The sequence below is a fragment of the Vicugna pacos genome, chromosome 9, assembly GCF_048564905.1.
Source record: "Vicugna pacos chromosome 9, VicPac4, whole genome shotgun sequence".
Taxonomy (NCBI): domain Eukaryota; kingdom Metazoa; phylum Chordata; class Mammalia; order Artiodactyla; family Camelidae; genus Vicugna; species Vicugna pacos.
In genome coordinates, this window is record NC_132995.1 from 55,018,564 (window position 1) to 55,039,545 (window position 20,982).

Here is a 20,982-nt window from a genome sequence, read left to right on the forward strand (position 1 = left end):
ACTTAAGTGAGAGGCCAGCATGGCTCCTGTGAATTATCTATGTGAGGATCAACATCTCCAAGGATGCTGAAAGGACTGAGGGTGGAAAGGAAGGCAGTGATCCATGTGCTTCAATCTTCATGATCGAGGGAAGTGGAGGAAGATTGAGAGTTGACTGCAAGAATGAAGGGCACTGGCCATCTGAACTGATAGCATGTGCTTGAAAAGAATGGGATCTTTGAGAGGAGGGAGAGGAATAAAACACTGGAAGTGTCAGTGAAGAACAAGAGGATCTACGCTTTATTCCAAACACCTCAGTACATTGGGTACTGGAAGCCAGGGGGTGGATATTGCGTAGAGCAAAGAGCGCAACTGCCTTTTGAGAGCTGCAGTCTGAGATAGAGCAAGAAGCAAAGATTGGAAATAAAGAATTTTAAATTGGTGACAGAACTTTGGAAAGGGCTCAGTGGAAGGGCACAAGGTGACAGAACAAGGTGGGAGATTGGGTTAGATCAGTTATTCACCAAGATATTTGGAGGCAAGAATCGAAAGTTGATGAGAGGGGAGGGTATAGCTCAGCGATAGAGGGCATGCTTAGCATGTGCAAGGTCCTGGGTTCAATCTCCAGTACCTGCATTTAAAAAAAAAAGAATCTAAAGTTGATGGAAGACCTAGGAGACTTGGAATTCTGGGTGCACCTAGAAGATCTCTGTCTTCAGGAAAATGAAGTCACCTCTGTCTCCCTTAAAGCAGGAACCATTCTGGCTCATTTCCATGCCCTCCACAGAGTTATGTTAGACAGAAGGAGTAACAGGGTGAATGCATGACTCTTGTGAAAGAGAGGAAGATCGGTGCCACGATGAAGGGATGAATGGAGAGATTCATTGGAAGAGCTTTTTGTTGCAAAGTAGGAGACCAAAGTGGAAAGAAAGATCAGAATCCAGAGTCCAAAGACATGGTTGAGTCCTCAACCTTCCACTTGCAAGCTTTGGGAAAGTCTTTGGGACAGCCGTGTCACCTGTCCACATATCACTAGCCTCATATGTAAAGTAGACCTTTCTTCCTCAGGAGATCTTGAGTTCAAATGACGATCACCTCTCTGGGGCTTTTGTACTTTTATTAAAGCACTTGTTGCCTTTCACTTGAAAATGGTGTAAAGCTCTACAAGTACAAGGGTCACAATAAAAACAGGAGAAATATAGCAGGCCCACATCCTCTCTAACACCCATTCGTTTGCCTATGTGCCAGTACCCGCTCCCAGCTACCTGAAGGGCTGCTGTGGAAAGATTCATCCTCTTTGGTTTTAAAAGATTTTTCTTATTCTGCATAATACATTAAAATAATGGCTAACTTGGCAGGGAGCATTCCGGAGCACCAAGTGAGAGGTAACTCAGACAAGAAGCCAGGGTCCAGGACAAGCCAGGTGGGATTACCTTGGGATGTGTTACAACAAGGAACACCATAGCTCCCAAGATGGGAGCATAAACAAGGCTGCCATGAGAGCCCAGGAAAGAGGGATCAGAGCCACCCTTTCCCAAACATGCCCAGAGCAGGGCAGCTACGTACATGTTGGAAAGGTAATGTTTTTCTTTGACTCACCCGGATTCTGTGTGAGACCTTTTGCCCAGTGTGAGAAGCCACAGAGCCTTGATAAGCAGGGGCAGGGCTTCCGGAGGCAGGAGTCCCAGGGCTCTATAAAGCCTGACCAGACACCACTGGACATCTCCCCCAAGGACTGTGAACTGCTGGCTGGCTGCTTGCTCCTCTGAAAAATGCATCGGCTGTTGACTCCAGTGAGGCGGGTCTTGCAAGTGAAAAGAGTGGTACAGGAAGCTTCCCTCGTGCCGGCTCGCCTTCTCCCAGCAGCCCACCAAAGGTGAGTCACCTTGGTCCCGGGGACTGCACTGGCCACTCTTTGAGAAGCATCATAGAACCCGTAAAAGACAGGAAGAGGACCTGCCATAGGAAAAGTCCCTAGAATTCCAGTCAAAACCTGGCAAGCCTTTTGCACAACCTTAGATAAGCAAGTTAACCTCTCAGGGTCTCAGTATCTCATCTCTAAACAGACAGCCCAGGTCTGTTTACAGATTTCTGGGATCTCAAACCTCTGACGCTTGCTGTTTGTAAACAATGACATGTTTCCTCCCCACCCCACCCCTGCTGCATGAAGCAGTGGAAACATCACCAGGGCCCATGGCATTCTCCTCTCCATCACTGTTTCCACCTTTACCCCCAGCCCCTGCTAAGACCTTCAGGATTCTGTGCCAACTGCAGTGTTAGTAAAACCTGCTGCTTCAAGTCACAGCAGCAAGATTCAAAATGGACTGAGGATAAGAAGCGTATTTCTCTGTCCTTTGATTTCTTGAAATGGGAAAGTGAGATGTAAAGATAAGTGTGTGTGTGTGTACAATGTGCTTGTGCACAGAAGCACACACATACTCCTTTTTTGGGTAAACACTCCCCAAGTCTGGCCCAAGTGCTTGCAGTCTCTCATCATTGATGGTGACATGGCTACCGCTAGCACCCCAGGACCTGCAAACCATCCCCTGGACTTTAGGAGAGGACAGCCCTTTCTTACCTCCCATTTCTACACCACATTCCATGAATATTTAGGAAAAAATGCCTTTGGTCTAGTGCCTTCCCCTGCCTGGTGCCCAGGGAACCTGAGCATGTGGATGTGTGGGGTAGGAGGTGATGCTCTTTAGCCTTCGTATTTCCTTCATGACTCCCCACCATCGTCCACACTCTCCCTCTACCCTCCACATACAAGTCAAATGTCCCAGCTCAGAATTTAACCTGTTTCTGTATTTGTGAGGAAGGGATGGATATGGGTTTGCTTGTTTCAATAAGCAACTCTTGTCTGTCCTCCAAGAGACAAACCTCACTCCTCACCATCCCGCCCCCCTACTCCTTCCGATGTTCGTGGTTCAAACGTTTGGAATCATTGCTCACGTTCTCTTTTGGTGTACTCACAGCTAATCCCATTTTCCACGGCCTGAACGAATATGAAGAATCCTCTTTGGGGGAAGTGTATAGCTCAGTGGTTGAGCACATGCTTAGCATGGATGAAGTCCTGGGTTCAATCCCCAGTATCTCCATTTAAAGAAAAAAAAAAAGAATCCTTTTTATGGGTCTCCTTTTCTCTGTAGGTCTTTCCCCTTTAATCCAATCTGCATCAGCTCTAAACCCAACCTAAGGACTGCTCCCGTCTCAGCATGCGCTTCACCACTTTTAAAATTAAGGAAACGCCATGTCCTCTACTTCCTGGTCCCTACCTACTTTTCTCGTGTGTTGTCTCCCTGCTCCCCTTCACTCTCCGTTCCAGGTAGCCTTACCTGTCCAGTCACCCCCTGCTGTGGCACTGCCCTGAAACCCCCTCCCCCAGCTCTTCATCAGCAGAAGCTCCATGTATCCATCAAGGCTGACCTTCATGGAGCCTCTTCCATGAAGCCATTCCTGATCCTCTCCCCCGCAGGGGAGCTCTGCTTCCTTTGAACTCCTGTGGGATTTTGTCCATATCCCTGTCGTGGCCCTTTATCACATTCTGACTCTCAGCTGGGTTACATGGGTATGAAAGTGCTTATCTCATTCTTCCCACTGGTCGAGGACGTCCGCAAGAACCTTGACCTCCTGCTTTCTCTGCCCACCCCTTCTCCTCTCCAGCCCTCCCTAGCACAGTGCCTGGCATGTAGCAGCTAATTTTGAAACACAAGGGAAGGACGTGAGATGGAGTAAAGAAATAAAAGCTTGATGCATATTCTTGAACAGAGCAGCACCAGAACAAAACCAATTTTAAATTAAATAAACAAATTATTCTTTAGAGAAAATGAAAGATTAGAAGAGATTGGAAACTCTCCTTGCAACCTAAGATTTCTAACTGGGAAGAGAAAGATGGAATTAGGTCAGAGAAGACAGAGGGACAATGAGGCTGAGGGAAGCCAAACACAGGACCAAGAGCTGGCTAACGTTAGCTCCTAGGTACTGGAGAAGTCCCTTCACAAATATTTGAGAGGACAAAGTCCAATTCTTTGGGTGGCACCAAATAAATAGGGCAGATAACTAAATTTCAATCTTCTGTCAGACAGAACCCTTTATCACTTCTGTCAGATGAACCTTTATCACTTCACCTCACTAGCTTATGAACATATGATCCATTTTTGCTTCACAGCCGTCCTTCAAAGTGACCTTCATGATGGGAAAACTGGGGTTACCAGAAGCCCAGAATCCTGATGAAGACAGGCACATTGGGTCTGAGCTACAACTCCTGTGGCATAGAGTTAAATTTATAAGCCTGCAGAGCCATCCTGTCACTCTTCCACGGTCAGGAATTCTGTAGCCAAATACAAGTCAAAGGAACTGGGGGGCACCCATGAGTGTGTGACACATTGGACTGGTGCCCAAGCACAGACATCCAAGGAGAGGACAGAATGTTTGTAAGACAGGACCAACTAAGAAGTTACTCTGAGCACATCACTTCACCAATGTGTGCCTGGCTTCCACCACATGTAAAATCAGACTATCACTAACATAAGCAGCTTTCAGTTCCTTTCATGTGCAACAGATGGAAGCTGGACTTGGTGAGTTCAGCTCTTCATAACTCTGGATCTTCACCAGAGGTATTAGAAGTCAGGGTTGAAGAGGGGAGGTGGGTCCAGGAAAGAAACAGTTCATCTTTTCCCTCTTTTCCTGACTCTGTCCCCCATTTTTCCTCTGCTCCCATGTAGAATGCCCTCTCTTCCATCTGTATTCTTATGGCCTTTGTTTGTTCCACATATATTTAGCTATAAAAATGCCAACACCTCCATTAGACTCTGCTCCCTTTGTGGGTACAAAGGATGCCCTATTAATTACTGTGCATCTGGAACCCAGGGCTGTGTTGGGTGTGCTCAATAAGTATGGGGAGGCCCAATCAGAAAAAGTAGAGAGGATGGAATGAAACAGAAAACTTCCCTAAAAATAAAAACAGTAGATAGGAAAATAAAAATGGAGAAACGGGGATCACGAGACAGGCACTTTAAAGTGAATAAAACTTTCTAAATGATGTCCTTTATAATATAGCTCAAAGGAATGGAGAGGAAAAATGAAGTTAAACTAAAGTAAGATTTTTATGCTGTTCAAAATATAGCAGACATATTAATTTTTAAGTGAGATTATGATAAGCAAAGAACACATACTGTAATCTCTAGGGTCATTCCTAGAAGAAAAAGGACAGAACAAGATAGACCATGAAAAGAGTAATAGAAAAGCTAGGGCAGCTTCATTAACATTGGGGAAAGTAGACTTTATGGGAAGAAAATCACAAAGATAAAGAGGGACATTTAATAAGGATAAAAGAGTCAATTCAATAGAAAAATATAACAACTCTAAATGTGTATTCATCTGATCACATAGCTTCAAAATGTATTTTTAAAAAAATGAATGAAATGATTGCTATATTGTCTCCTAAGGAAACTAGCTAGAGACCATTCATGGGATTTCTTTTTCTTTTTTTTTTTTTCATTGAGTTATAGTCATTTTACAATGTTGTGCCAAATTCCAGTGTAGAGCACAATTTTTCAGTTATACATGAACATACATATACTCATTGTCACATTTTTTTTTTGCTGTGAGCTACCACAAGATCTTGCATATATTTCCCTGTGCTATACAGTGTAATCTTGTTTATCTATTCTGCATATGTCTGTCAGTATCTACAAATTTTGAAATCCCAGTCTGTCCCTTCCTACCCCCCGCCCGCTTGGCAACCATAAGTTTGTATTCTATGTCTATGAATCTGTTTCTGTTTAGTATTTATGTTCTTCTTCTTTTTTTTTAATTCCATATATGAGCAATCTCATATGGTATTTTTCTTTCTCTTTCTGGCTTACTTCACTTAGAATGACATTGTCCAGGAACATCCATGTTGCTGCAAATGGCATTATGTTGTAGGTTTTTATGGCTGAATAGTATTCCATTGTATAAATATGCCACATCTTCTTTATCCAGTCATCTGTTGATGGACATTTAGGCAGTTTCCATGTCTTGGCTATTGTATATAGTGCTGCTATGAACATTGGGGTGTAGGTGTCATCCTGAAGTAGGGTTCCTTCAGGATATATGCCCAGGAGCGGGATTCCTGGATCATATGGTAAGTCTGTTTTTAGTCTTTTGAGGTATCTCCATACTGTTTTCCACAGTGGCTGTATCAAACTGCATTCCCACCAGCAGTGTGAGAGGGTTCCCTTTTCTCCACAGCCTCTCCAGCATTTGTCATTTGTGGACTTTTGAATGATGGCCATTCTGGCTGGTGTGAGGTGATCCATTTGTGGAATTTTGATTGTTATCTCTACTACAGGTTTTCTACAGTTCCTGCTGTCCCCTTGGCCAAAACAGATACTTGGCCAAAGGATGTGGGCATCCTTGCCCTGGAGGTCTATTTCCCAGCCCAATACGTGGACCAAACAGACCTGGAGAAGTTTAACAAGGTGGAGGCAGGGAAGTACACAGTGGGCTTGGGCCAAACCCAAATGGGCTTCTGCTCAGTCCAGGAGGACATCAACTCCCTGTGCTTGACGGTGGTGCAGCGGCTGATGGAACGCACACAGCTCCCGTGGGACTCTGTGGGCCGGCTGGAAGTGGGCACTGAGACCATCATCGACAAGTCCAAGGCTGTCAAAACAGTGCTCATGGAGCTCTTCCAGGATTCAGGCAACACTGACATTGAGGGCATAGATACTACCAATGCCTGCTACGGTGGCACTGCCTCCCTCTTCAACGCAGCCAACTGGATGGAGTCCAGCTCCTGGGACGGTACGTGCTGCCAGACGCTTTAGGTAAAGAAAGGAGCTGGGTTTGCTTCTCTGTTCCCAGAGTGGTTTCATCCAGGAAGGGATAGACAACATATCCACACAGCTGCTACTATCACCCCAAATCTACAATGATAATAACCACCCAGACTTGTTAAGCTTTTATACAGTTAATTAGGTAGCCTGTTCACATAGCCATTCATTTAGAACAGCCTAGAAAGTGGGTGTTATACCAGATTTACAGTTAGGACAGTGGAGATCTAGTATCTTACACATAGTGTGTGGCAGGAGTGAGACACCAAACCAAATCCAGTGTATTTCCCATTTCTTTGTTCCTGTTTCTCCTAAGTCTTTGAGAGAGAGAGACTGGAGATGTTAAAAGATTTAAACAACTTTAGATGTTAAGGAGAAAACACCCTGGTTAAAATAGACCCAAATAATCACGGGATGGACTATTACACAGAGTATTTCTACTCTCTCTCCATGCCTGGCTTCTAGAAAATTGCTTCTGCTTAACATATTAACATTACCCTGTATCTTACTTCTATCTTCCCTCCATGCTGTATCGGTGGAAGAACCTCTGTTGTGATAGATGGCAAGAAAAGGTTCAAGGGGAGCAGTACAAGTTGAGAGTTAGAAACCCATCTCTGTCAGTTATTGATGACAAGTCCCTTAACCTCTGTGAGCCTCGGGGTTCTCATGGGGCTGCCTGGCAGGGCTGGTAAAAGAATTAAACAACGTATGAACGGAGTTGTGAAAAAGCAGTACCTGGGCAGACAAGGCACACTATTTACTAAGTTGGAAACGAGAATTGAAAACTTTAGAAACCATAACAAATATCAATTATAAAATTAATCATGAAGTCTTGATGTTGGCAGGGACCTTAGAGATTATGTAATCCAATATTCATTTTTTTAAAAAGCGCAGGAAGAAGAGTTTAATGATTTGCTTCTGTTCACACAGCAAGGCAGTGCAATTCCATACATTCATTCAGTGTGTTTTTTCAACTGCCCTGCATAGGTTTACCATCAATGGTTCCAGCCTCTACATCATCAAATCTGTTCTTACAGTGCTTCTCCTGCTTGGCACTCATATTATTCCCTCTCCAGAAACCCCTGCCACCATCACCACCAATATATCCAACCAAGCATTTAGTTGGAGGGTATAAATGAAGGGCAAGGGACAATTACAGCGTTTAACCAAAAAATCAGAGCCCATATTTGGGGCCATTATAAGCTTCAAGCATGTCATTTCATTTGCATTTCTTCTTATTTTTTTTAATGGAGATGCTGAGAATTGAACCAAGTCTCTCATGCACGCTCAGCATGAGCTCTGCCAACTAAGCCATACCTTCACCCCCATACATGTCATTTCCAATGAGTAGATTCTGCTGAAAGAACTGCAGGAAAGAACTGCAGACGCATCCTTCTTTAATGTGATGTCTTGATGGGGAAAAAAAAATTTAAACGAACTATTGGGATGTGACTTGTTTGTATTAAAACAAAAAGCATATTTAAGCTTGAGCCTAATGGCAACTGCCAAGACCAGACAAGGCCAGTGCAGATGTGACCTCTGTTTCTGACCAGGCCAACCATCCACCTGGGGACCCTCAAATGGGAGGAGGTGGTTCTGGAACTCACCAGGAAGTTCTGAAGCACTCCAGAGAGACAGCAGGTGTGAGGGAAGGAAAGAGCAGTACTGGCTCAGATTGCCTGAGAGACCTCGTTTTTTCTTGTCTTTTCTTTAAAAATGAAGTTAATTGAAACCTACAGTGTGTGTATGTATATATAAATATATACATACACACACACACACACACATACACACACACAAAGCGTAAAGAAAAATTTCCCTTTGGTACCCCATTAACACTTCCCAGAATTTAACACTAACAGTTCTATATATTATTCCAGAAATTTTCTATGTACCTGCAAGCACATCTCATTCAGCTTTTAACATTGTATACTTTATTCCTCATCTCTATGATGCCTTAGAGGTCATTCTCTCTATATATATAAAGAGAGAAATATATAGAGGTATGTGTGAGGTCTACTTTATTTTTTTAAAAGCCACGTTAAATTCTGTTGATGGATACGCCAAATTTTAATTAATCCCATATAGATGAATATTTAGATTGGTGGATTTTTTTGAAATTATAAATAGTGTTTTAATGAACGTTGTACAGTAGCTTTGCATGCCTGTGATAATACGTTATAAGAACAGATTCACAGAATTGGAATTGCTAGTTTGATTTAAAAGTTTGGTGAAATGTGCCAAATTACTCTTCAAAATGTTGTACTGAAGGACATTCCTACAATATCTCTTATCAAGCTTTCTAATCGTTGTCAATTTCATAAGCAAAATAATAGTATCATTGATTTTCCTTTTTTATTATAAGAAGCTGACATTTTTATGCTGTTTTTTGGCCATTTTTGTATTACGTATCTTACCTTTCTTATGAGACTTTTATAAATGAAGGAAAATAGAATTTTCTTGGCTTTAAGAATTGTAAATACTTCCCCAGTTTGTCTTTTGAGTTTGTTTCTGATAGAAGGTTTTAATTTCTAGATAGTCAAAATTCTGAACTTTATATATGTATATAATTTGTTTATATACATTTATATTTATTTTATATCTTTATATATTATTTATAAATATAATATTGGGGAGAAAAAAACAACACTGCTTTATTGGGGTTGAAGCTAAAGTTGTTATATACTCTAAAGAGAAAGTTCTTAGGTTTCAGTGAATTTGGGTTGGAATCCTGACTCTGAGTCCTTATCCTACCATCTATTACCTGTGTGGCTCTGGGCAAGTGACTTAAGTTTTGGGCCTTAATTTCTTTACCTATAAGGAGAAGGTAACTGTATCTGATACATAGACTTATCGTGAGGACTAAACTGTATAGAGATATAACCCTCAGCGCAGTGCTGGGGTAAATCCTGGCAGCTTCCTCGCAGAATAGGTGGAATACTGAATGCTCCTGCCATGTCTCTCCCACAAAGCCAAGCTTGGGGGCAGGCAGTACTGTCAGATGAAAGAGGAATAAATAATATTCAGGACAACAATCATTTATTGACTAACAGTCTGGCTATTATTGAAGTAGTTACTATAGATCATCTACATTAAATCTGGTTACTCAGCGTAAACTCTTCTCACAATGGAAGTAGTACCAAATAGTTCAAAGCACATGGTTCAGGATCCAGTCAGAACTGGGTCTGAATATAAAAGTCCACATTCACTACGAGGGTGCCCTTAGACAAGTTACTTGATCTCTCTGGAAGGCAGCTTCTTCCTCTGGAAATGTGGGTATTACCTGCCTCACTGGGTTGCTTTAAGGATTGTTTGAGGGTAATTAGTATCTATCTAGTACTTCAAATATTAAGTTTCCCTCCCTATCCCTTGGCCTTCTGTGATTTGGAAGGAATTTCCACTTACAGCACCAGAGAGTACTGTAAGGTGATCTGTACAAACCTAAATTATCTCCAGAAATGCCAATTTAGAAATTTTTCATTGAATTCAGAAACTGAATTCTGAATAAATGAGCATTTTACAATTAGAGTAACAGGACTCCGAGTTTTGACATTGCACTTCAAATGTGTCATGATGAGTTTCACTAGAACGTACGTTCCACAGGGCAGGAAGTTTTATTTTGGCCCATGGATCTTACCGCCAATACCTAAAGTTATGCCTGGCACACGGGAGGCTTTCAGTCTGCCTGAGACTCGGTAGTGACGATAAATATTTCTTGTCTCTTGTTACAGGTCGCTACGCAGTGGTGGTCTGTGGAGACATCGCAGTGTACCCCACTGGTAACGCTCGCCCCACTGGTGGGGCCGGAGCGGTGGCAATGCTGGTTGGGCCTAAGGCCCCTCTGGCCCTGGAGAGAGGTTTGTAGTAAATTACATGGTTCCAGGAGACTGTGCAGAGGATCACCAAATGACCCCAAGGTGGCATACGTACCCGCTACATGGGGCTGAAGTATGGATTCGAGAATGAGAGTGCTTGCCTTCAGGAGACTGGATGGGGGAGCAGAGGGCAGGAAGGAAGGGGAGAGAGGGCTCAGCAAGGTTTCCTCTCTGTGCCATCACACACTGGGATAATGATGTGTGGGTGGATGGCACTGATGCTGTTGACAAGGACCCTTTGGGGGCAACTGAAGATGAAGGAAGATAATTGGGTATAAAGTGAAAGTTTTCCTTTGAGACTCTTAGTGTCTATTCCAAATTTTTTAAGCCCATGTAGGTGTGGAAATGGAAATATAAATCTCACTTATATATAAGTAGCAATCTAATCAGCTTCCCTTGAACACATGAAAGATGTTCAGTGGGCTCAGGCTTGGGCATGAGACTGGTAAAGACCAGGAGACTATTTACACACAGTTCTCCCATCCTCTCTGCTCGATGTGGGCTGCATCGTATGCCTCTGTGTGCCTTTCCAGGGCTTAGAGGAACCCACATGGAGAACGTATATGACTTCTACAAACCAGATGTGCTTTCAGAGTACCCCTTGGTGGATGGGAAGCTCTCCATCCAATGCTACTTACAGGCCCTGGACCGTTGCTACACGTTATACCGTCAAAAGATCCAGAACCAGTGGAAGCAAGGTATGAGGCTCAGAGGGCACAAGGCAGGGGCTCTATCTACATGAGGCCAAGAGTTTGTCCTAAACACTTAAGATAAAGATTCTTTTATCCTCCCCAAATATTCTCAAGAGAATTGTTTCGTATTCCATTCTAACACCCTTCTCTGGGTCTGTGCTAAAGTCCCTTTGGAAGTCATCCAAAGTCAAGTACAAAATTGCCTCTAACTTGAGCTAAATGAAAGAAAATAAATAATCCAAGGCCAAAGCTGAAGCCAGTGGGTGTCAGCCACCTGGGGAGGTGCCGTGTGAGCCAGAGTGACCGTGTTCTGTGGAGGCTAGGATTACTTCCTGCTGAAGTCAGGAGTGATCTGCCTCTCGGTTTAGTTTGCCACCTTTGAAAATCTGGCTGATGTTGAAAATTCTTACCTATATTTTCAATACACTTAAGTGTTACTGATGATTTTTTTTCTCTGCATGGTAGTGTTGACTTGATTTTCACCTTTAGTTTCTGACGTTTTCTGCTTAAAAAAAAATATGTAGTGATTTCATAATCAGAAGAGAAACAAAGCAGGGGAAGGGTAAGTTCCAGTGGCATACGTGAGGTCTTGAGTTCAATCCCCAGCACTTCCTCTAAAAATTAAATGAATGACTAAGCCTAATTACCTCCCCTCCAAAAATTAAATAAAATTTAAAAAGAAAAAATGAAAAGAGACAAGTCATTTTTAAAATACAGAGAAACCTACCTACTTCTTTAAAAACTGAAAAAGGTTTCCTACCTGTTCAGCCATGTCCAGATGGGCAACTGAAAAAGGTGAGTTTCAGTGTGGGAAAAAGGATGTGCTGAAACATCAGAGCAGGGGTGCTTTAGGAGTGGCTTCAGGGGCCACTTCTTGCCTCTTTCCACTGCACTGGGTGGGATGCTGGCTGTCCCCATGGGTAAGGAGTCGACTTGGACCTCTCTGCCGCTGCCCATCCACTGTAAAATTACTATTGGCTAATTACTATTGCCTCCTCTAAATTCTTATGACATCCTAACTTTACTCCCTGTTCTCATGTGGCATTTGATCAGTGCTGCTTTGAATCTCAGCACCAAATTGTAAACTTTGTAGGGGCAGAGGGTACACTGCCTTCTTCTTCAGAGTGAGAGAGAGAGAGTCTGGGCTGTAGAGTCAGAGACATCAGAACCTAAATCCAAAGCCAGTCATTTTCAAGCTGGGTGACCTTGGACACATGACTTGGCTTCATATTTTGAAAACTGTTTTCTCCCCTGGAAAACAGAGAAAATAATACGTGGTTGATTTGAGGAACTATCTGTCCTAGAGGTTGGCAACAATAGATAGGAAGAAAGTATTTATTTCTTTCCCTTCTTTCTCTACAAGGAGAGGGTTTAGTAAGTTGCTTGTAAAATGAAAGAACAAAACTCTGTGTGTTTCTGGAGACAGGATCTAGTTCTCCGGGAAGCCTCAGCTCAGTCAGATCTCGGGGAGGAGGTCTAAGTGGCTCACGCCTCATCCTTGCTTTCACACCCCCTCTTCCAGATGGCATCAATCGGCCTTTCACTCTCGATGATCTGCAGTTTATAATCTTTCACACACCCTTCTGCAAGATGGTCCAGAAGTCCCTGGGTCACCTGATGTTCAATGACTTCCTGTCAGCCAGTGGCAGCACGCAGACCAGCCTCTACAAGGGGCTGGAGGCCTTCAGGTGAGTCCTCTTCATGAGGAGCCTGCAGGCTCTTGAGGGGGAGGAAGGAGGAGGCTCCCTCATGCCTTAAGTCTGGACCACCAGCCACTCCTGTGGGGAAAACAGCAACCCTCCAACACAGTAGAAGTGACACCATGTCCCTGCGTGGGTTAGTGGGTTGTAGTCTACATAGGGCCCTCACCCTGCATCTCAGGGTGCACACAGACCCTGCCAGTGCCTCTAGACCAAGTGACTATAAGAAGCTTCAGAAAATGAGATAAAGGGGAAAGGGAGTGTAGCTAAGTCACTCAGTCTACAAACATTTTACGAACATCAGCTATATGTCAGGCATCATCCTAAACTCCGGGAACATAAAATGGACATGAGTCTCTGATCCCTGCCCGGAGGATCTCACAGTCTAGACAGACAGAAACACCTAGAAACAAACAACCACAGTGCAGGATGGCAACCTGGGGAGTGTCCAGTCTCATTCTCACTTGCCATTGGCTTAATCAATGTCTTGCTCCTTGCTTCGAATTCCTCCATCTATGAAATGGAGATAGCCCAGCTCACCCCCGCTACGTGTCAATAAAGCAGGAAGAATGCTGTTTATTGATACGTTACTCCAAGATATTTAGAAAAGAAGAAGCCGCAATACAAAGAGTTCTCACTGGGAAAGGACTCTTTCCCCTTCTTCTTGGGATCTGTTCATTTCACATTTTGGAGTATTCTACCAACATCTGCCCCTGTTCCTAACTACTACTGCTAACTCTGCCACTGACCAAAACGTCCAAATGAGCACAGACCCTGCTTCTAAGACTTGCCTCATGGGAAAAAATACAATAAAATTCTAACATATACCAAAGATAATAGCTTACTATCTTTTATACCTGAAAGTCTCATCAACAATAAGATAAACACACTAAGTGGAAAACTGAACAAAGGCTATGGATGAGAAATGTTCTCAAGGAAGAAACACACACAATCATATTTTCAAACGTTCATGTCCGTTAGTAACAACTATAAACAAGTTACTGTTTTCTTTACATAGCCTTTTTTTAAGAGATAGAAACTTTATTCATTCAGGGAAGGGAGTAGTCTTGATTACATTTTTAAAATTGAAGTACAGTTCATTACAATGTGTCAGTTTCTGGTGCACAGCACAATGTCCCAGTCATTTGCATAGCCTTTTAAAATTCTGAATACCCAGAACTGACAAGGCTATGAGAAGATGGGCAATAGCAGATGTGTAAAAATTGATACAGTGGTTTTGGGGGAGTAATAGGAAAACATGAAACCTTAAAGATGTGCACACCTTTTGGCTCAGTAATTCCACGTGTTTAAAAGAGCATGTAGCTTTTAGCTGCTGAGGTCAGGAGGTGGGGAGGAGATTGGTTAAGGTAGGGTACCTCCTACCACGGGCCATTTTGCAGGCTTTAAAAATAATGTTAAAGAAGACGATTTAATGTCATGGAGAAAAGTAGTGAAGGAAGCATGCTAAACAAAACCTATAGGATGATTTTATTTTCCAATAAACCATATAAAAGTAGGGATGGATTCCATAAGGAAGATATGACCTAAGTGCTCTCTCTGAATGGTAAGACTGTCAGTGATATTTTTTCTCAGTGTTTTCTGTATTTCCAAATATAATATAATATAATATAATATAATATAATATAATATAATATAATATTCTTATATTTCCAAATTTTCTAAAACCATGGGTCCCAAAGTCTTCTCTCCAGGAGCTGTTACACTTTCCCCCTTGCTCCCTCCCCCGCTCATGTGGCTTCTCACCTTGCCTGTTTGTCTGGCTGCCTCACAGGGGGCTGAAGCTGGAAGACATCTACACCAATAAGGACGTAGAGAAAGCGTTTCTGAAGGCCTCTCTGGACATGTTCCACAAGAAAACCAAGGCCTCCCTGTACCTCTCCACCTACAACGGGAATATGTACACCTCATCCCTCTATGGATGCCTGGCCTCGCTTCTGTCCCAGTGAGTACTGCCTCCGGCCCCACCTCCTCTTACCCCTGGCTCTAGTCCGAGGGGTCAACTAAACTTTGTTTCTCTTCTGGTTCAGAATTTTTTCAAAAAGGAAAGAAAGAAGGAAGGAAGGAAAAACGAAAGAAACTTCTTTCAAAGGTGGATGTATGGGCAGATTTATTTTCAATATTAAACAGTGGACTCCAAAGTGAAGTACATGTATGATGCTGGGGGAGGTGCCAGATTTATTTGGATGCTGCGAAAAAAAAATAGCAGAACTTTATGCATATTTTATCTCATCCATTTAAAATCTCTGTACTCAGTAAAGCGTGGTGGGTAAGCGAGTCTAGCTTTAGAGCCTACAACCTGCGTTCGAATCTCTTTACCACTTACTAGCTTTGACCTCGGAAAAATACTTAACCTTTATGTTTCTTATTTTTCCCAACTATAAAATGTGTACAATAACAATTCCTACCTTCTTAGGTTTTGATGAATGTTAAATGTCTAAAGCAATTAAAAGAGTAATGCTCAGCAGGTGCCCAAATGTTAGTTTATTTTTATAGATGCTTCATTTCATAGATTTGGTAAGAAAATACTTGTACTATGGTTCATGCTTATAACATAGGGAAAAAATTGACGGGACTTGCTCAAATAATTGCTAATGAGATGTTAAACATATTTTTAAACTGCTGAAGTATTACCAGTCAACATGGGAGCCCTGAGGTGAGTCCAGGGGTCTGACCTCGACTTGAAGGTGCCTTTAGAGTTCGCTGAGTTCATCTTGTCTTCATGGGGGGGGGGAGAAGTTCCTTTCACATTCCGGAAATTCTGCTGTGCTCCCTGTGACTTCCGATTCTTGGATCTCAGCTGCTCTCCTCTTGGCCAGCTTTCCTCCTTCTGGGTCTACCCCTGGGGTCTTCCAAAGAGTCCCTCTTTGTGTAGAGTGCCCAGGACCCATTTCTTGCTGCAAGAGGTTGACTAGATAGGGTTGATAGGTTGGTGGTTTATTTGCAGTGAAGACTATAATGCTGATGTGTATGGGGGGTTTGATGTCCTTCCCTGCAGTCACTCTGCCCAGGACCTGGCTGGCTCCAGGATTGGCGCCTTCTCTTATGGCTCTGGCTTGGCAGCAAGTTTCTTTTCATTTCGAGTGTCCCAAGATGCTTCTCCTGGTGAGTCCTGTCCTTCTATCAGTCACTTCTGGGTGGTTTCACCTGGTAAAAGAAACGATTATCTGTCTCACCACTACTGAGGCTTCCGTTCTGACAGAATTATGTTGTTATTAGGAGCAAAGGAAAGCCCTGAAGGAATTTAAGCAACAGAGTAACTCTGTCTAATTTGTGTATTTGAAGAAGCATCTCCCTTGCCACTACTTGGAGACTAGATTGATGAGGAACAAAGGTGAACATGGGAAAACCAGTCAGATTATTCCAGCAAGTAGTCTAGGCAAGAGGTGGTGGTGATTTGGTTACAGCTGGTTAAAGAGAAGTTGATGGATTTGAGATATCCAGTAAACATTTGCTGATTATTGTACGATGGATGAGATCAAGGGCGTACATCTAGGCACTAAATGGGCTACACCTTGACTAAATGAGTGTGTCTGCCTGTATGTTTTGCTAACAATGTGTTTGCTAATCTTTATCACTTCTTGACATTCTAAGGCACATACAGAGCACTGTCCCCTGGGACAGGGGCTCCCACAGAGCCTGGCTGTCCATTGGACTCACAATTGGTAGCAGCGATAATGACAATGAAGCAAGTTTAAGAGTCTTACTTTTGCTTCCCAGGCTCCCCTCTGGAGAAGCTGGTGTCTAGTACATCAGATCTGCCGAAACGTCTTGCCTCCCGGAAGCGTGTGTCTCCTGAGGAATTCACAGAAATAATGGAACAAAGAGAACAATTCTACCAGAAGGGTAAGAAAAAAGGAATAAAGAGAGGAGAAGAAGGCAGTTTTTCTCAGATTCTATGCCACTAGCTGGGAAGGAGCAAGGGATTCATCAGAGGTTTAGAATACAGTGGGTGAGAGTGACGACTTCTATGAGATATAATTGGAAGAAAGCTTGTTAGATGAAAATGGGGAAGAACTGGGTGGGGAAGCAGAAGGTAGAGTTGGAAAGAGGTAGGAGGCAGCATGCGGCTTCCCAATAAAGAGTGTAGATAACGACCCAGTAGAGGATGCTGGACAGTTAGGGCCCATGGAAGCCAGATGGACGGTCTTTGAAAAATGCTATCTGTGCAGCAGCTGAAAAAGCCCAGACTTCGGAGCTAGACTGACCTGTGACACTCACCAGCTCTTTATCTTTGACAAAAGTATTTAACTTTTCTCACTTGTCTAATTTCTAAAATCTTACCAACTTTGTAGGCTTGCCAAACAGATTAATGAGCAAATTAATTAATGATAAATAAGTTATCAACAAATATCACTGTCTCCTTCCAACTGCCCCCTTTCCTTACCAAACATAAAACAAAATATTGCCTCAAAAAGCAACAAAGGAAAAGTAAACCAAAGCTAACGCTGGGACTGGAGAGACCAGGTGGTGATTTTAAAAGCGTGGTAACCATATTTTTTTCAAGCAAAACTCAGGACACATGGTTTGCACTGTGGTCTAAAAAGGAGGCGGAACATATGGAATCAGGAATGTTCCAAAAACTCAGATATAGTAATCATTGATCTTACCTGGAACAGGGGAGGGACATGTTAGAGCAAGAAAAAAGACAATTAAAATAAAAATAGAGTTTCTGAGATGAATGTTAACGAACAAAGCTCTGAAATACTGCAATGAAACAGAGTTGGAAAACTTAGGGCTAGGCTGGAAGTGTCTGTTGGAAGACAGGGTTCTCTGAGGTACCCCTCAGGCTAGGGTACCACTGGCAGAAGGACGTCATGAAGAGTTCAACGGCAGAAGGACATGTTTCTTTGGGAAAATGCCAAACTCCTATAATAAAATTCCTAGCAGACAAGCCTTAGGTACCAGCTCCAAGAGAGCTGCTTCTGGTTCTTCTTCTGGCCCAGTGCTCCCCTGAGTGTAGACGAGGTGAGCCCGCAGCCCCCTGCAGCACAGCTGGGAGACCGTCGCCATGACGTTCTAGGCCTCCCTGCCCCACTCTGCCCTTTGTGAGTTCTGCCTCTTCTCCTCTTTCCACAGCGAATTTCTCACCACCTGGTGACAAAAACAGCCTTTTCCCAGGCACCTGGTACCTGGAGCGAGTGGATGAGATGTATCGCAGAAAGTATGCCCGGCGACCGGTCTAAAGGTGGTGAGTGACATTTTGGAGAGCTGGTGGCTTAACGTTTTCCTCTGGGCAACGGATGTGGTTCTGAGAGTGCAAGCAGACCAGAAATGGTTTGTAGTTTCCAAAAGGATCAGAGGTGGGGAGTTTGCACCATGAGGACAGTAAAACTCTTGAGGATCTTTGCCCTAAGAAGGCAAAAGCTAGGGGATTGAGGGGGCGGGGGGTGGCATGTCCTTAAATCTTGAATGTGAAAAAAAAAGAGTCAACTTTTTACCTAATCTGCTTATAATAGGAAGCTCCCCTAGAATCTTTATAGAAAGAAAATTAGCATCTATAACAAGAAACAGTCTGTGAACCTGAAACCATGGAACTCATTACTCCAAGGGGGTAAGTCAGTGACAAAGACGGATGAGTAGCTTCAGAGAAAGTACACACCAGTGTGCTGGAGACGGGTTCTTAAGGAAGCAGGGTGTTGGGGATTCTGTTAGAGCCAGGAGGCTCGGCTGGAGGGAGTCAGGCTAATGGGCTGTGTAGCTATCCTCACTCCATGAGATTCCTTCTGGGGGGAAGCAGTGAGATTTGGGGAGTAAGTGTGGAGCGGCTCAAGGAGGAAAGAGTTCTACGGAAGAGGATTGGGGCCAGAGGAGAAATGGGAGAGTTCTTTATGTTGATTTTTATAGGAGAATCAAGGGTTCGGAATTAGAATCTTGTAATCCGTGCACCCAGGTAGCTGCCTTCAGTTTCGCTTCCAGATTGGTACCTTAAGCAGAATGGAAGAGTGAGAAGCAATTTGTTTTACAACTGATAAATCTTCATAACTCAGTCCCAAATACTTCCTCTGTATTTTTCTGATTTTTAATTCTTTTACTCCTAAAGGAAAAGGAGGGAGGCTAAAAAGGTTTGGCATGAGCAGGGGAAGGGGAGGAAGGCATCTGCGGGTAAAGGAGACACGCAGAGACAGCGAGAAGGCTACAGGATGAGGGGGTCCTCAGTTCACTCCTAACCACTGTCAACGTTCCGGGCCATGTGGCCTCCTGTGCCAGGAGGGTGGAAACGTGCCTCTGGGATGTTAAGAAGGGGCTGGGCGGGGGGCAAAGGGCCTGACAGGCCAGGCTGCAGGTGCGGGTGAGAACGGCAGGGCAGTGTGCAGGTTCCCCAGGCTCTGGCGCTACCAGGGAGTCGTCGTCTGCTTGCTCGTCTGCTTGCTTGTTTGTAATATGGTTCTTCAGGGCAAGTCAGTGGCAAAGAGGGGCTATTAAATGTGTCAAGTGAATTCTGTCATCAGAGACAGAGAGAGAGAGAGAAGGAGGAGAAGGAGAGGAAGAGATAGAGAAAGAGAAAGAGAAAGAGAAAGAGAAAGAGAAAGAGAAAGAGAAAGAGAAAGAGAAAGAGAATTGGGATTTTCAAGGGCGAGTTTCCCAATCAGTCTCCCTCCCTCTCCTGGTCCACAAGCTTAGGCAGCCTTGTACCTACGAAAAGAAAAGCTGGGCTCATCCTCATCTCATGGGAGCACTGCACCTGCACCTGTGAGAGGTTGGTGACTGAAGGCTTTAATGCCAGCACAGCGCTCCGCGGGGCCCAGCCTGCCCACCTGTCACGGGCAGAGCGGGTCGTGGGGACCCTCCCCTGGGCTGGGGCTCAGGGCGCTCAGGCTTCCAGCCTTGCTGCTGGGCAGGCAGTGGGACATCCCAGCCCTCAGGATGCAGTTAGGAGAGCCTACATTGGCAAAGAGCAGGTATGGGGGAGTTTGGGGTGCCCAGGGTGAGACTCACGATCGAATGTCCTTCTTTCATGTCTTTAAATTCTACAGATATGTGAAGAGGTTCCTGGGAAAAGTATGTGACAGGACTTTTGCCCTCAATCAGTCATATAACGCCCCCCACTCTTCGCTGGTAAATAGATTGGATTGGACACAGCAGCCCCCAAAAGCACTGGCCTTGTAGAGCAAGGGGCCATCCTTTGGGGGGTCCTTCATGCCTGTCCCTGCTGCTGCAGTCCCGTCATGGGCTTGTGCTGCCAGAGGAGACCTTTGTGAAAGAAGGAGATGGATGCATGGAGGGAAGGCGCGGCCTTGAATCGCAGACCAGAAATGTGGCAGACCCGTTGTCCCTTTCAAGGTCCAGCTAACTGGCCTCTCCTTTGTTATCACTCTGTTATTATTGTTACTGCCATATTTCTGTGCTGTTATATCTTCATCTGTTTCTTAGGGTTTTCTGAGAATTTTGAAATTTTATTTTTGGTACTAAGCCAATATAACACCATTAAAAAGATAGAGAAGGAGGGACTGACAAATGCATTTCTTGGAAACCAGAACACAGACGATGCACCAGCGAGAAGTCTGCCAGGTCTCCTGGCTCTGGGGCCCCACCTGCATGTACCCCCACCACAGTCAACTTTCTGAGCACCTCACACCCTCCCTCTCTGCCCTCCAATTCCGTTCTCTGAAAGGCACAGGGAAACTAAGAGAGATACAGCTTCCACCCCCTGCTTCCTTCCCTGATGGAAAGACACTTTACAGATGAGGGCCAGCAGACAGGTGACAGAAATGTCTTCAGACCTGCGGACCATGCTTTGTCAGTGTTGTCTGCACAAATAAACACAGGGCAGAACTTATTAGGTTAAAGTTATGGCTCCTCCAGCCAAAAAAAAAAAAAATTCAATACTCAGCCTGCAATGTTCCCATTAGAGGAGTGTTTTTCCCCCTTGAGTTAGGGCGCACCTTCATCTGGGATC

The 20,982-nt window shown here is 44.0% G+C and overlaps 1 protein-coding gene across 2 annotated transcripts; it reads left to right on the forward strand.

The window, feature by feature from the left end:
• The first annotated feature begins 1,639 nt into the window (after positions 1-1,639).
• HMGCS2 (3-hydroxy-3-methylglutaryl-CoA synthase 2) lies at positions 1,640-20,529 on the forward strand. 2 transcript variants are annotated; one of them, XM_006216143.4, is made up of 10 exons: positions 1,640-1,855; positions 6,314-6,768; positions 10,529-10,654; positions 11,206-11,370; positions 12,887-13,052; positions 14,857-15,027; positions 16,081-16,187; positions 16,803-16,928; positions 18,162-18,273; positions 20,060-20,529. In XM_006216143.4, exons 1-9 carry the CDS (start codon positions 1,752-1,754, stop codon positions 18,266-18,268), a joined length of 1,527 nt encoding a protein of 508 aa, XP_006216205.2. In that variant the 5' UTR covers positions 1,640-1,751; the 3' UTR covers positions 18,269-18,273; positions 20,060-20,529. The 2 variants fall into 2 exon arrangements, with proteins under 2 accessions (XP_006216205.2, XP_072823994.1); XM_072967893.1 differs by lacking the exon at positions 11,206-11,370.
• Positions 20,530-20,982: the final 453 nt, after the last annotated feature.

Coding starts and splice junctions, on each gene's coding strand:
- HMGCS2 (XM_006216143.4), top strand. CDS start 1,752: ATGCATCGGCTGTTGACTCCAGTGAGGCGGGTCTTGCAAGTGAAAAGA. Junction 10,655..11,205: donor CCCTCTGGCCCTGGAGAGAG/GTTTGTAGTAAA, acceptor GTGCCTTTCCAG/GGCTTAGAGGAACCCACATG. Junction 15,028..16,080: donor CTGGCCTCGCTTCTGTCCCA/GTGAGTACTGCC, acceptor CCTTCCCTGCAG/TCACTCTGCCCAGGACCTGG.